This window comes from Barbatula barbatula, assembly GCF_947034865.1.
Source record: "Barbatula barbatula genome assembly, chromosome: 6".
Classification (NCBI taxonomy): Eukaryota; Metazoa; Chordata; class Actinopteri; order Cypriniformes; family Nemacheilidae; genus Barbatula; species Barbatula barbatula.
This window is the reverse complement of record NC_136765.1, coordinates 4,181,387-4,195,000: the sequence shown is the minus strand read 5'-3', so window position 1 is coordinate 4,195,000 and position 13,614 is coordinate 4,181,387. Positions and strand designations below refer to the sequence as shown.

Genomic DNA, 13,614 nt, shown 5'->3' with positions numbered 1-13,614 from the left:
GGCCTAATCCAAATAACAGGCAAGGGTCATACACAGACAGGCAGTCTAAACAAAGAAACAAACCAACAAAGAAACAAACAAACAGGACTGAGACTAACAGGTTGATGAGACACAGGTGAATGCAATCAGTGATAATGAGTCCGGGCAGTGAGTTATGGGAAATGTAGTTTGTGAGTGAATGATAATAGTCTGATGTGGAGTGCCCTCTGGTGGTTCTCAAGGGCACTCCAGTTGGTGACAGTTACACAATCAGTGTATCCACCAGCATTTAGTCCCATTACATGCCGCGCAAGCGGGAGGCATCAGAAACGGTTCTATGTTCGGGCAAAATGCATAATTTCCGGTGACACAGTGGGCAATGTGTTCAATCATGCCATGAGAACTCGAAAAACAGCTCGACTTTAGCGGAGCTAACACATTAAGTGCACTACATATCCCTTGGCAGTAGCACACAGCACAACTCCCACTGACAGGGCACACCTTACTTAGGCTCAAAAACGATTGGATACCACATTCTGCTACAGGACTCAATCAAAACACCACCCTAGTTTGTAGGAATGATATGCCACTACACTGAGCAGGGTAGCAATACACATAGCCGAATAACAAGTATAAAAATGGCAAGTGCTGGGGCCGAGCAAGGTAGAAACAAACCCTGTATATTAAGCTGTATATTATAGAATAAATAACAACTATAACATAGTGAGGATGGAAACAGGTGCAACCTGGTATGTTTGCACCCCCAAGCAGTATAGACAATGACGGTGAAGGACACGGCCACATACTGTATAAGACACCGGCTCACGCCAGTCATAACCTGAACCGTGAACATGCAGTCATAAAGCACAGACTTGTGCAACTGATAGTTGGGGGGAATGACCGCCTCCTTGACCGCCATTGCGACCAAGCTGACACCCTAGGCATAGTCTGACAGCTAGTACACTGCTATAGAGCACTGCACAAGCCGCCCAAAGCACTGCCTGCAAGTCACACAAGCAAAGTGCTAATAGTCTACGTTGCGTGAAGAGGTCGCGTAACACCGCAAGCTCAAAACATATATACGGTGCAGGGCAAACAACAGTGTAACAAGGTTCAATGGAAGGGAAGGAAGGAGGCAGGAACCGGCGGACATTTAAACAATAAAACTATAATTAAACAAACAATAAACACGGAAGTAAAGCCATAAAACACAAACATTACACGTTCAGGCCTGGTCCTCTCTCATCAACAGTGCTTTTAAGCTCCCGATCTCCTCCGTAAGATATGCGGGACCGGTGCGCACACAGCTGATTGCAACTATCACTCACACCACCGGCCCCGCCTCACGCCTCTCGTCCCGCCTTCCCTACCACATACCCCGATCACCCCTTACAGGTCGGGGGGCACCACTGAGACTGTACCTACTTTCCCCCCTGGGAGCCAGTCTCGGCGTCGGCAGCGCCTGGGGGTATGCACCGGTGTGACGAGAGAACGGAGACAGGAGCCCCAGGAGCGACAGGGACGAGAGAGGGGAGAGAGGAAAAGACAAAAAAATTAGTCCGGTTTCCTGACACGATGTCGCTCGGTCCTCAGCCCAGCCGAGAGGCTCTTGCTCACGGTGCTATGCGGTGGTGCTGGACGTCGGGGGGGCAGCCCGATCCTCCTCCGCCTCCTGGCGGTTGGCGATGACCCCTCCTGTTCGGGCAGCTGGCCGCAAGTCCCCGTTCCCTGCTCCTTCCCTTTAAGGCAGACAGCAGCAGGCTTCGACCTCTGGCCAACGGCGGCGACTTCTCCACTCCCTCGGACGGTGGTTAACCCACCTCGGCCCAGGAGCACGGCAGCGGGCTCTCCCTCCCAATCGATTCATCTTGCTCCAGCACCACTGCCTCGGGCAGCCGCCGGCGGACGTCCCTCGTCTACGCTGCCCGAACTTCTCAGCACCGCGATGCCCCTCGGCAGCGAGGGCTCTTCGACAGCATGCCCCTCCTTCCTCCCGGGTTTCGGCACCACTGTAACAAGGTTCAATAGAAGGGAAGGAAGGAGGCGAGAACTGGTGAACATTTAAACAATAATTCTTTAATTAAATCAACAATAAACACGGAAGTAAAGACTGGCAGCCACCTAACGGTAGACTGGCGGCCATAAAACATAAACACAAACTTAACACATGTTCGTGCCCGGTCCTCTCTCGTCAACAGTCCTGCCGGTCATTCTTTTAAGCTCCCGATCTCCTCCGTAAGATATGCGGGACCGGCTGATTGCAACTATCACTCACGCCACCGGCCCCGCCTCACGGCTCTCGTCCCACCTTCCTCACCACAGACGGCATCCCACAAGACCATCGGCTCAAGCGAAATGCAGAGAGTATACCATTTGCATACGAAATGGCATTTAGAGTCATGGGCACATAATCATCAATGTTGATTATTGTCATTTGAAAGCAAAGACTGGAAGGATGCCTATGCACTGCCAAGAACTGAGTCTCTGAGTCTCTTGGGAAATGTGGTTTTCTACCTCAGTGTCTTGTCATATGCAGATTTCAAAAGCAATTTGATTTGGAGATAGATGCAAGTCCTCAGGGTTTGGGGGCCATTTTGTCCCAGGAGCAGGGTGGTAGACTAAGTCCCGTTGATTTTGCCAGTAGAGGTCTGCGGAGGACAGAGCGGAATATGGAGAATTATAGCTCCATGAAATGTGTTTAGCCCTAAAGGGCCTATATGTGATAAGTTTAGGGAGTATTTGTTGTCTTAACTGACAATAATCCAGCTGCAGACCTCAAAGCTCACAGTAAAACCACAGTAATTACTTTAGTAATACTTTTTTATATCATATTAACTAAATATTTGCATGATTTATGGTATTATGATTTTGGGGATCTCTATGTAATTTACTTTTTACTTATTTTGGTAATTTATTTTTCTATTTAGTAAGCCTCGATTATGTTGGGGCTGTGTTATACTTTCATGGTTGTTGGGTGGTTTATTTATTTGTATTAATAAATCTTTATTTTTGTTAAAGATTAATCTTGCCTTATCGTATATGCAGGTTAGGTGCTGTTACCCTTGCCAAAAGTAAAAGCCTATTGGTTACAGTTAGATAAGGGAGACATGCAAAATGTGCAGATCAGTGGGTCCCCAGGAACAGGTTTGGGGACCACTGTTCTAAAACACCATCATTTGGGGTAAGTCATGTAAATTTCTTGATCTAAGTGCTCACTTATTATATCTGAGGAAAACTGTAAATCGCAGAGATCCGGCAGTCAACTCAGTACACTCAGTCATTGGCTTCTGGAACCAGGCCTGTGCCATAAGTACATTTATTTAAGATTTGTGGCTAATCCAGCAAAGATAGCATTTTATGTAGAGTAAAATAACATCGTTTTTTGACAAGTCTGGCATTTTAAACATCTTCAGGCGTTAAGAATACAGACAACAATTTTCCAAAAATTTCTTACCTAATTTATGGATTTTATCTATATGTGGTTAATAAATATGTAATAAACATATAATACCACTACTGTAAAGAAATAAAAAATACATTTTCAACTGATGAGTTTTCAATTTAAATGTACTACTGCATGATTTACATAAAGAAAACATATATTTGAGCAAAAATCACAGGTAAACAAGACAATATAACTAAAGCTAAACCAGATGTCAATCTGAAATGTCATTGTGTTTCTTTAAGATTTATGATAGTAACAGGTGCTGCAGTGGCAGTCTGTGTGGTTCAATATTGGGACATCATTGACATGTACCTATAGGAAACAAAACAATATTTGTTATACATGTAAAAATAAATGAGATTAATAAAGTAATGTATATTAATATGGCAGTAGCATTATTAAGTTTTATTTTACCCGCTTGACTTCTTTGGCTACACAGCATGTAGCTTCTGATGTGATATTTTTGGGGACAAGCATGGTTTTTTTGGATCTTAATGGTGTCGGGTAAGCCCTAGAAAAGCAGCATCCCATACACTGATAGACAGGAGCCCCAGGCTTTGAGAAAATGTTGTTTTCCTTGAGTTTGCATTCCTCACATCCAACTATGGAAAATAGACGTGCAAGTATAATGTAAAGAAAGACTTGCGCAGCAGCACATTTGTTAAATTCTGTCACTAATTGTAAACTTACAGTTAGTCGTATCACTTCTGGCATATAGCTCTCCAAAATGAATAAGCATTAAAAACAATAAAATGCTGGATCCTGCATGTCTTATGGTCCAAAACATGATGGCTATAATAAAGACAGTGAGAGGAATATCAACACGAAATAGATATATACTGATATACAAACAGTTCAATCACACTTCTCAGAATGTTAAAATAGTGGAATTTACTTTTTATTTTTAAGCTCAAGACAAATAGTATTTCATTTGAAATATTACCTTTGTTCCTGTGTTCCTGTTAGACGGAATCAGTCTGTCTTCTCACAGCCACGCAAAGCGCACAGATAAAGGTTTATATACCTTTTGTACCTTGCTTACGTATCCCCCATTGTGTGTGTGCGTCTGAGTATATAATTGTTCCCTTGCTGACCTTGTTGTCCATTAGGTAAATGAAGGAAAGAAATGAATATGTAGTATAACTGCTGGCCCATAATACCAAAAGAAATATATAAAGTGTGGAAAACCACACATTAATACTGTGCAGAAAATCTTGGCTCTATTTTACTGCTTTTGTAACACATTTTCTGTTAATATTGTTCTTTATCTCTTACACGCATAAACACAGTATCAAGTTTCGAGGATGAATGTTTCTTTGCCGTCACTATCTCTTAATCTTTCCATCTGCAGCAAATCCACACGACCTTGGTTTGATTTGAGCTGTTTCATGCCTGATGCAAAGGTAATTCAATATTTTCCATGCCAGATGGAGAACAGTATGATTATAAACAGATAGGTATTACTGTAGGAGAGACAAGAGGAAACATCTTGTGATACTCTTGTAATGTGTGGTGGAAAATGTGGAAGCAAACAGCCAGGATTCAGTAATGTTTAAGTGGTGAAACACAAGCTTGACATAGGAACATCTTTGTCTTTTTACCCATGTGTTTCATGAGGGCAAAAGTTTCCATTAATGTCAATATTTTGGACAGTGTTGTTGTTACAGCAGAGTAATGAATTAGTTGTCAAGCCCCGAAGAGCGCAACCAACAGTCCAAAGTTTCACATACATTTTTGCCCAGAACTTCTGAATCGTACAACGTAGAAACTAAATTTTTCCTCTGAATCCTGAGCTCACTCTGATTCGAATGCACCCTCACCGTCATTTTCTGTTATTAAAATTTTCGTCCCTGAGCTTTTCACTGATTTGTAAGAAATTTGGTATGGAGCATCTAGAGACAGTGCTGACAAAACGTAATCAAAGCATTTTCGATTGGTCAATCCTGCTAGTACAGCACGTCAAAAAATTTCACGGAGAGCCTGCCAAAATGGATTTGATGCTGTATCTTTGCCAAAATTTCACGTATCAACACAAAACTTGGTAGGTGAGGCAACATGATGTGTGCAGCGCCACCTAGTGGTCTGGCTATTTTTGCTTATAACTTTGAACGTTTTTTCCAAAACTCGAAGGTTTGGATGCCGAAACGAAATCCAGTTTCCCTATGTCCGCCATTTTGTCGGTCGGCCATATTGAATAATGTAGCAAAATGCATCGTTAGGAAATTGTTATGGGTCATCAGCACCATGCCCTGAGGAGCCCATAAAGTTCACCAAGTAGTGAGTATATATTTACGGCCTATAACTTTGTCTACGGTTGTTAGAATTTTGTCCTTGTCTTGTCCTTCGATTTCAGAATCCTTGCCGAGTCCAACTATACCAAACATGCCAGGTTTCGCCTTTGGCACAAACACAAATAACTTTGCAACCTAAAAGTTCTGTCTTTCCGTGTTTTTAAACTTGTTCTAAGCACGGTCTGAAACAGTTACATTAATGTTTCCACGTGAGCCTGGTTCGACACGGCACAATGACAAACTGTGCTCAGCGTTGACTTATCTGCACAGTTGTCTAACCGCCCTGAATCGTGCTAATGAATGCGTGCAGCAGAGGCTTCATAGCTCAATCTCTTGTGTTACCAAAGCATCGTGTGACGCGTTTGTGTTCACATTCTAAAAATGTCCGCTATCAGCCCTGCAGTGGAAAAGGAAACCATTTACGTACCGGCTGGCAATGATCGGCACAGAGTGGAACCATTAAGCAACGAGAAGGATTCAGTGCGATGGTGGAACAGTGCCCTTGGTTTTCAAAATGTGATATGTCCAAAATATTTTCTCGGCCTGCCATTGTGGGCATCGCCCCTTTGGGTTTTGGTTGTAAAATGCAGTATTTTAGAAACGTGAATCATTATGAAACTTGGTATGGTTCATCAAGGTCATGTTCTGAGAGGACCTTTAAAGTTATAGGCAATTGTTCAAGAGATATAATGACATTTTGTAATCTGCTTGTAACATACGAGGAAATCAACAATGTTATTCGACTCACGTTAGTAAATTTGTTGGCTCGAGTTCATTGATATCAAAGTTGTCATGTTTCACCATACTTCCTGTCTGTTATTTTGAAAAAGATACTTTTTTGAACTCCGCTTACAAAAGCTGTCTGATTTGCACTGAATTTTGTATATAGCTTCTAGGGACCCCCGTAATAAAAGCATTTTTAATTCATCAAATGGTTCTCACGAAATCAAGGTGAGCCCACCAAAGGGTCATGTGGCTGTATCTTCGCGACACTTTTGTGTATTGACACGAAACTTGTTATGGGGTCATCACTGAAAAAGACTTGTTCCCCTTAAAATATATTATATTGTGTCATGAGTCAGGTTTCTCTTCCCTTTCTCTTATACACACACCACTTTTTAGCTGTCTAGTATCTAACTTTCTCGCTCTCTTTCTTCATGCACCTGTTCATCATTGCAATCAGCGACTGCGCTGATTTACTTGATCACCTGTTTTCACTTCACCCTTAAGTGCCTTCCCTTTTTCTTGTGTTTGCTCTGCTAGATTCCTTGTCGGATTATTGCTTCGCGTCATACGTAACTACTGCTTCAGCCGTCTTGTCTGTGATATGTTATGTAAGAGACTCACCTAACCCTGCCTTGTCTTGTTTGGAACTGTCTGACGCCAGGTATCCTCTGTCTCTGGCTGTATCTGCTGTTGAACCCCGCGGTTCTCCCTGTCTGTGACGCCTGTGCTGTACCGCTTGACAGCTTTGTTCCATATCCGCCGAGACGGGAGTCGGATCTCCTTTTTGTTTTATTTTTCTCCAGTGCTGTGTGATTCTACGACAGACTGCATTTGTTTGTTCATTCATTAAAGACTGTTAATTATCATCTCTGCCTTTGGATTCCTCTTTATCGTGTGACAATATTGTGCTCTTTAAGCTTTTACATATCTGCTGTGCAGAAACTAATCTTCAAAAATGTCCACATGTATTTTCCTTTGTGCCCTTGTAGGGCTTGACCCTGTAATTGCTGCTTGCAGCTATATTTCAAATGTATATTCATACAAGGAAAGTGTTAATCACTCTAGGTTGTGATTGATACCAAAGTGTCTGTTACTGGTATATATTAAGGTTTGTGATTGGATGTAGACGGACGGACCTCCACTGAGAATAATTAACAGCGTCTGTGACCAGCCAAATCAGCAAATGCATCATTGACGTCAATGACTCCAACATCACCACACACTAAAACCCAAACCAGGACCTGAGACTCCACCAAAACATGGAACACAGAGGCCTTAATACAAACTAGTGACAAAATGTCCTATACCATCAAGGAAGCCAAGCTCGCCACTCAAAGCCACTACCATCGTGCAAGTGCTTTGAGAGGAATATCAAACCATGCTGCCCTCCCGACTGGTTTGTGTACCACACATCATCACCCTTCTTTTAGGGGAAGGTCTCATCATACTTTAGTTCAGCATTATCATAAGTCAAACAAATTTGACAGATTTTGGGAACCTCTTCTTTCGTTTTTTTTCAAAATCTTTGAATGGACACGCACAACCGCATCTTTTGCATATTTGACACCTGCATTACAGCATCACAATACAGCTTGATCATACACTGCTCAAAGAAATTAAGGGAACAACTAAATCACACTGTATTAGATCTCAATGGGCAAAATATCCAGGATAACATTTACATTATTTGTTATAACATATTATTGTGTAAAGTAGTGTATATACTGTATCTGAAAGTGTACTGTTATTTGTAAAATGTACAAATGTGTATAATGTTAAGACAATTAAATTGAAAACTCTTCTCTTACTGCATACTTTGTTGTGAGAACAAAATAATGTGATAAAATGGTCAATGAAACGAAAAATCATAAACACATTCAAGGCCAGAATCACAGAAAAAAAAGATAATACTGGCTATATTTATTTGTTGGCTATGTTAGCGAGTAATGTGAATGGCCCTGCATGCCCCCAGCAATGACTGGGCATATTCCTGATGAAATGGCACATGGTGTCCATGCCATTTGACCCCTTTAATACAATTCAATGATCTGTCTATCTATATTCCTAAAAAAATTTATGTACACCGCTGAATAACTTTAAAAATAGTAATTTGACCTGTGCTTTATTTTTGAAAACAGCAAGTGATTTAAATATTATTAATGATACATTGGAATTGCAGGACAAGATCAACCTATTTGGTTAAGTGTCAACTTAGAAAATGTTATTGCATTAATTCTTATAATTAATATATGTAGTAAAACAGGGAATTGAGACAAACCTGGAATCGACTCCAACAAACACAGTCCTACTCAGTACTTCAACTTCAGTGATCATTTGACACAGAAATAATGATAGCATGTGGTTGAAAAGACTGTTTGTGACTTCGTTTCATACCTAATGATGATAATAATTCTCTGCTTTTGTGGCAGCACCTGCACATAACCATGACATCATATACTTGCTTGTTTGACAGTTTCGGTTAGAAACACACTAACTGATGAAATCTGCAGACTGGCACAGCCTTCTGCAACAAGTTCTGACAAGTTCTGAGCAAGTCTTGTAGTGAATTTAAGTCTTTCATGAGACACACGAGAATCTTTGATTTTCATTAATGAGATTGTGTTTTAATCGAGACTGTGATCTTTTACCTTGGGTATAACACATAAAATCTGCCCTTTTTTAACTTTAAAAGCACTAGTGTAAGTGAGCAATAACATTTGACAATTGAAAACTTGCACATGGGACTGTAGTAAAGACAAACAATCAGTGGGGAAATAATCATATATATTGAACAAAGTAAAAAGAATATTTTAACAGCATAGTAAAAATGTTCTTCCAATTGAATGATTTGTGGCAAAATATTAACGACACTAATCTGCCATATCATAATCTTTATTGAGAAATATTAAAGCTATGTATTTTATAGCAAAAATTATACCGGGGCAAATGTTTTTTGATAATAATATTAACCATCACAACAATAAAAAAAGAACAAAATTTAATCCGTTGTACTACATCCTGGGTGCACCATAATCATCCGGCATTCTCTCAATGTTATACCTGTAAAAAAGAAAGGACAAGATATATTTTATAATATAAAAAGTAAAACAATTTCCATTTGTTAATACATTAACTAACATGTACAGTGCATACAGAAGTATTCACAGCGCTTCATTTTTCCACTTTTTGTCATGTTACAGCCTTATTCCAAAATGGATTCAATTAATTATTTTCCTCAAAATTCTACAAACAATACCACATAATGACAACGTGAAAGAGGTTTGTTTGAAATCTTTGCAAATTTATAAAAAAAAAAAAAAAAGCACATGTACACAAGTATTCAAAGCCTTTGCCATGACACTCAATGAGTTTAGGTGCATTCTGTTTCCACTGATCTTCCTTGAGATGTTTCTACAGCTTGATTGGAGTCCACCTGTGGTAAATTCAGTTGATCGGACACGATTTGGAAAGAACACACCTGTCTATATAAGGTCCCACAGTTAACAGTGCATTTCAGAGCACAAACCAAGCCATGAAGTCCAAGGAATTGTCTGTAGACCTCCGAGACAGGATTGGATTGAGGCACAGATCTGGGGAAGGGTACAGAAACAGTTCGACAGCATTGAATGTCCCAATGAGCACAGTGGCCTCAATCACCCATAAATGGAAGAAGTTTGGAACCATCAGGACTCTTCTTACAGCTGTCCGCCCGGCCAAACAGAGCGATCGGGGGAGAAGGGCCTTATTCAGGGAGGTTACCAAGAACCAGATGGTCACTCTGACAGAGCTCCAGCATGTCTCTGTGGAGAGAGGAGAACCTTCCAGAAGAACAACCATCTCTGGAGCACTCCACCAATCAGGCCTGTATGGCAGAGTGGCCAGACGAAAGCCACTCTTCAGTAAAAGGCACATGACAGACCGCCTGGAGTTTGCCAAAAGCACCTGAAGGACTCTCAGACCATGTGAAACAAAATTCTCTGGTCTGATGAAAAGCAAGCGTCATGTCTGGAGGAAACCAGGCACCGCTCATCACCTGGCCAATACCATCCTTACAGTGAATCATGGTGGTGGTGGCAGCATCATGCTGTGGGGATGTTTTTCAGCGGCAGGAACTGGGAGACTAGTCAGGATCGAGGGAAAGATGAATGCAGCAATATACAGAGACATCATCGATGAAAACCTGCTCCAGAGCGCTCTGGACCTCAGACTGAGGCGAAGGTTCATCTTCCAACAGGACAATGACCCTAAGCCCACAGCCAAGACAACAAAGGAGTGGCTACAGGACAACTCTTGTGAATGTCCTCGAGTGGCCCAGCCAGATCCCAGACTTGAACCCGATTGAACATCTCTGGAGAGATCTGAAAATGGCTGTGCACCGACGCTCCCCATCCAACCTGAGAGCTTGAGAGCAAGGACAAATGGGAGAAACTGCCTAAAAATAGGTGTGACAAGCTTGTAGCATCATACTCAACAAGACTTGAGGCTGTAATTGGTGTCAAAGGTGCTTCAACAAAATATTGAGCAAAGCCTGTGAATACTTATGTACATGTGCTTTTTTGATTTTTAATAAATTTGCAAAGATTTCAAACAAACTTCTTTCACATTGTCATTATGAGGTATTGTTTGTAGAATTGAGGAAAATAATGAATTGAATCCATTTTGGAATAAGGCTGTAACATGACAAAATGTGGAAAAAGTGAAGCGCTGTGAATACTTTCTGGATGCAATGTATATGTCAACACAATTATTTATGTTAGTTCATGGTGCATTTACCAATGTCAAGAGTTATAACATTTAATAAAAAAAGATGTAAAAGTGAAAATAACAAACTAACATCAATAAATACTGTAGAAGTATTCATTGTAGTGTTGTTAGTTAATATTAGCTAATGCATTAACAAATGGTTAACAAATACAACCTTATTGTAAAGTATAACCACTTACAATAGCATGGCAAAAGTAACTATTTTCAAGACAGGTCTCATTGAAGGTTAATTATCTTATTCATGGGGTTTCACGTGAGATCACTCAGCGGTGTGGTCGCCATTTGTAGGACTGTACAGCAACATGCGTCTATCTGTGATAACAGCAAATCTCAAAGATATGGGTTCATGTTTTACAATAGGTACGGACCTGTGAGGTCCTTGTTGGAATAAAAATCATGCCCTGCAAATCTATGGCCAAAGTTTTGTAATTCATTCCCACGGTTAATTTCCAAAATCTGCACCCACAAATAAATTCATAAACTGTGCTCCGCTTTTGATTCCTTACAAATTTAATGACATATTTCAGGACCAGTTTATTTCGGATGTTTATGTAAAAATACAGCATTAATTTACTTTACAGAAAGTCATGAAACATTTCAACAGACTTCGCAGTAAAATCTAATATCAACAATAATATCAAGAACATTTAAATAGGCTTATTGTGATTTTTGCCATAAAGGAAAAATGAATGCGGGCCTTAAAGGAAATTAATGTTTTTTGTGTAACGTTATGTTTTTCTATTCCAATATTAATAAATGGCGAGTCTTGAGATAAAAGATAGACTACTGTAGAAGTGTTTCTTTTTAATATGTGTATTTTCACATGGACTTTGCTGTGTGGAGAATAAGCCTGATCAATGTTACAATAAATAGCAGAAAATCTGAAAGCCAGTGAACAGAAAACAGTTATCACGTATCTGCTAAGTGCTTCAATGTTTCTCACATGGAGCTCACGCACAATCAAAATTTGTACGAGTTTTTATTATTTATTGATTATGAAATTTCATAAAAATAAGGCGAAATGGCCATACCATTAAAAAATGCTTTTTTTATTAATAAAAAGGGAATTAATTAAGGTAAATATTTGTTTCTTTACTGTACACTCACCTAAAGGATTATTAGGAACACCATACTAATACTGTGTTTGACCCCCTTTCGCCTTCAGAACTGCCTTAATTCTACGAGGCATTGATTCAACAAGGTGCTGAAAGCATTCTTTAGAAATGTTGGCCCATATTGATGGGATAGCATCTTGCAGTTGATGGAGATTTGTGGGATGCACATCCAGGGCACGAAGCTCCCGTTCCACCACATCCCAAAGATGCTCTATTGGGTTGAGATCTGGTGACTGTGGGGGCCATTTTAGTACAGTGAACTCATTGTCATGTTCAAGAAACAAATTTGAAATGATTCAAGCTTTGGGACATGGTGCATTATCCTGCTGGAAGTAGCCATCAGAGGATGGGTACATGGTGGTCATAAAGGGATGGACATGGTCAGAAACAATGCTCAGGTAGCCCGTGGCATTTAAACGATGACCAATTGGTGCCAAGTGTGCCAAGAAAACAACATCCCCCACACCATTACACCACCACCACCACCACCAGCCTGCACAGTGGTAACAAGGCATGATGTATCCATGCTCTCATTCTGTTTACGCCAAATACTGACTCTACCATCTGAATGTCTCAACCGAAATCGAGACTCACCAGACCAGGCAACATTTTTCCAGTCTTCAACTGTCCAATTTTGGTGAGCTTGTGCGAATTGTAGCCTCTTTTTCCTATTTGTAGTGGAGATGAGTGATACCCGGTGGGGTCTTCTGCTGTTGTATCCCATCCGCCTCAAGGTTGTGCGTGTTGTGGCTTCACAAATGCTTTGCTGCATACCTCGGTTGTAACGAGTGGATATTTCAGTCAAAGTTGCTCTTCTATCAGCTTGAATCAGTCGGCCCATTCTCCTCTGACCTCTGCATCAACAAGGCATTTTCGCCCACAGGACTGCCGCATACTGGATGTTTTTCCCCTTTTCACAACATTCTTTGTAAACCCTAGAAATGGTTGTGCTTGAAAATCCCAGTAACTGAGCAGATTGTGAAATACTCAGACCGGCCCGTCTGGCACCAACAACCATGCCACGCTCAAAATAGCTTAAATCACCTTTCTTTCCCATTCAGAAATTCAGTTTGGAGTTCAGGAGATTGTCTTGACCAGGACCACACCCCTAAATGCATTGAAGCAACTGCCATGTGATTGGTTGATTAGATAATTGCATTAATGAGAAACTGAAAAGGTGTTCCTAATAATCATTTAGGTGAGTGTATATTGACATTATTAAATATAAACATAATTTAATCTAGTTTCTATAAAATTCTTTCAAAATAAAAACGAGGGTGTAGTATGAAACTGT

General features: G+C 40.6%; 1 protein-coding gene across 1 annotated transcript in view; it reads right to left on the bottom strand.

The window, feature by feature from the left end:
• Window positions 1-8,533: 8,533 nt before the first annotated feature.
• The window catches only part of fcf1 (FCF1 rRNA-processing protein), a 14,162-nt gene continuing 9,081 nt past the window's right edge, over window positions 8,534-13,614 (bottom strand). The window contains exon 8 of the mRNA XM_079458714.1: window positions 8,534-9,501. Coding sequence (XP_079314840.1) covers window positions 9,453-9,501 — 49 coding nt within the window. The 3' untranslated portion in view covers window positions 8,534-9,452. The remainder of the gene's footprint in view (window positions 9,502-13,614) is intronic.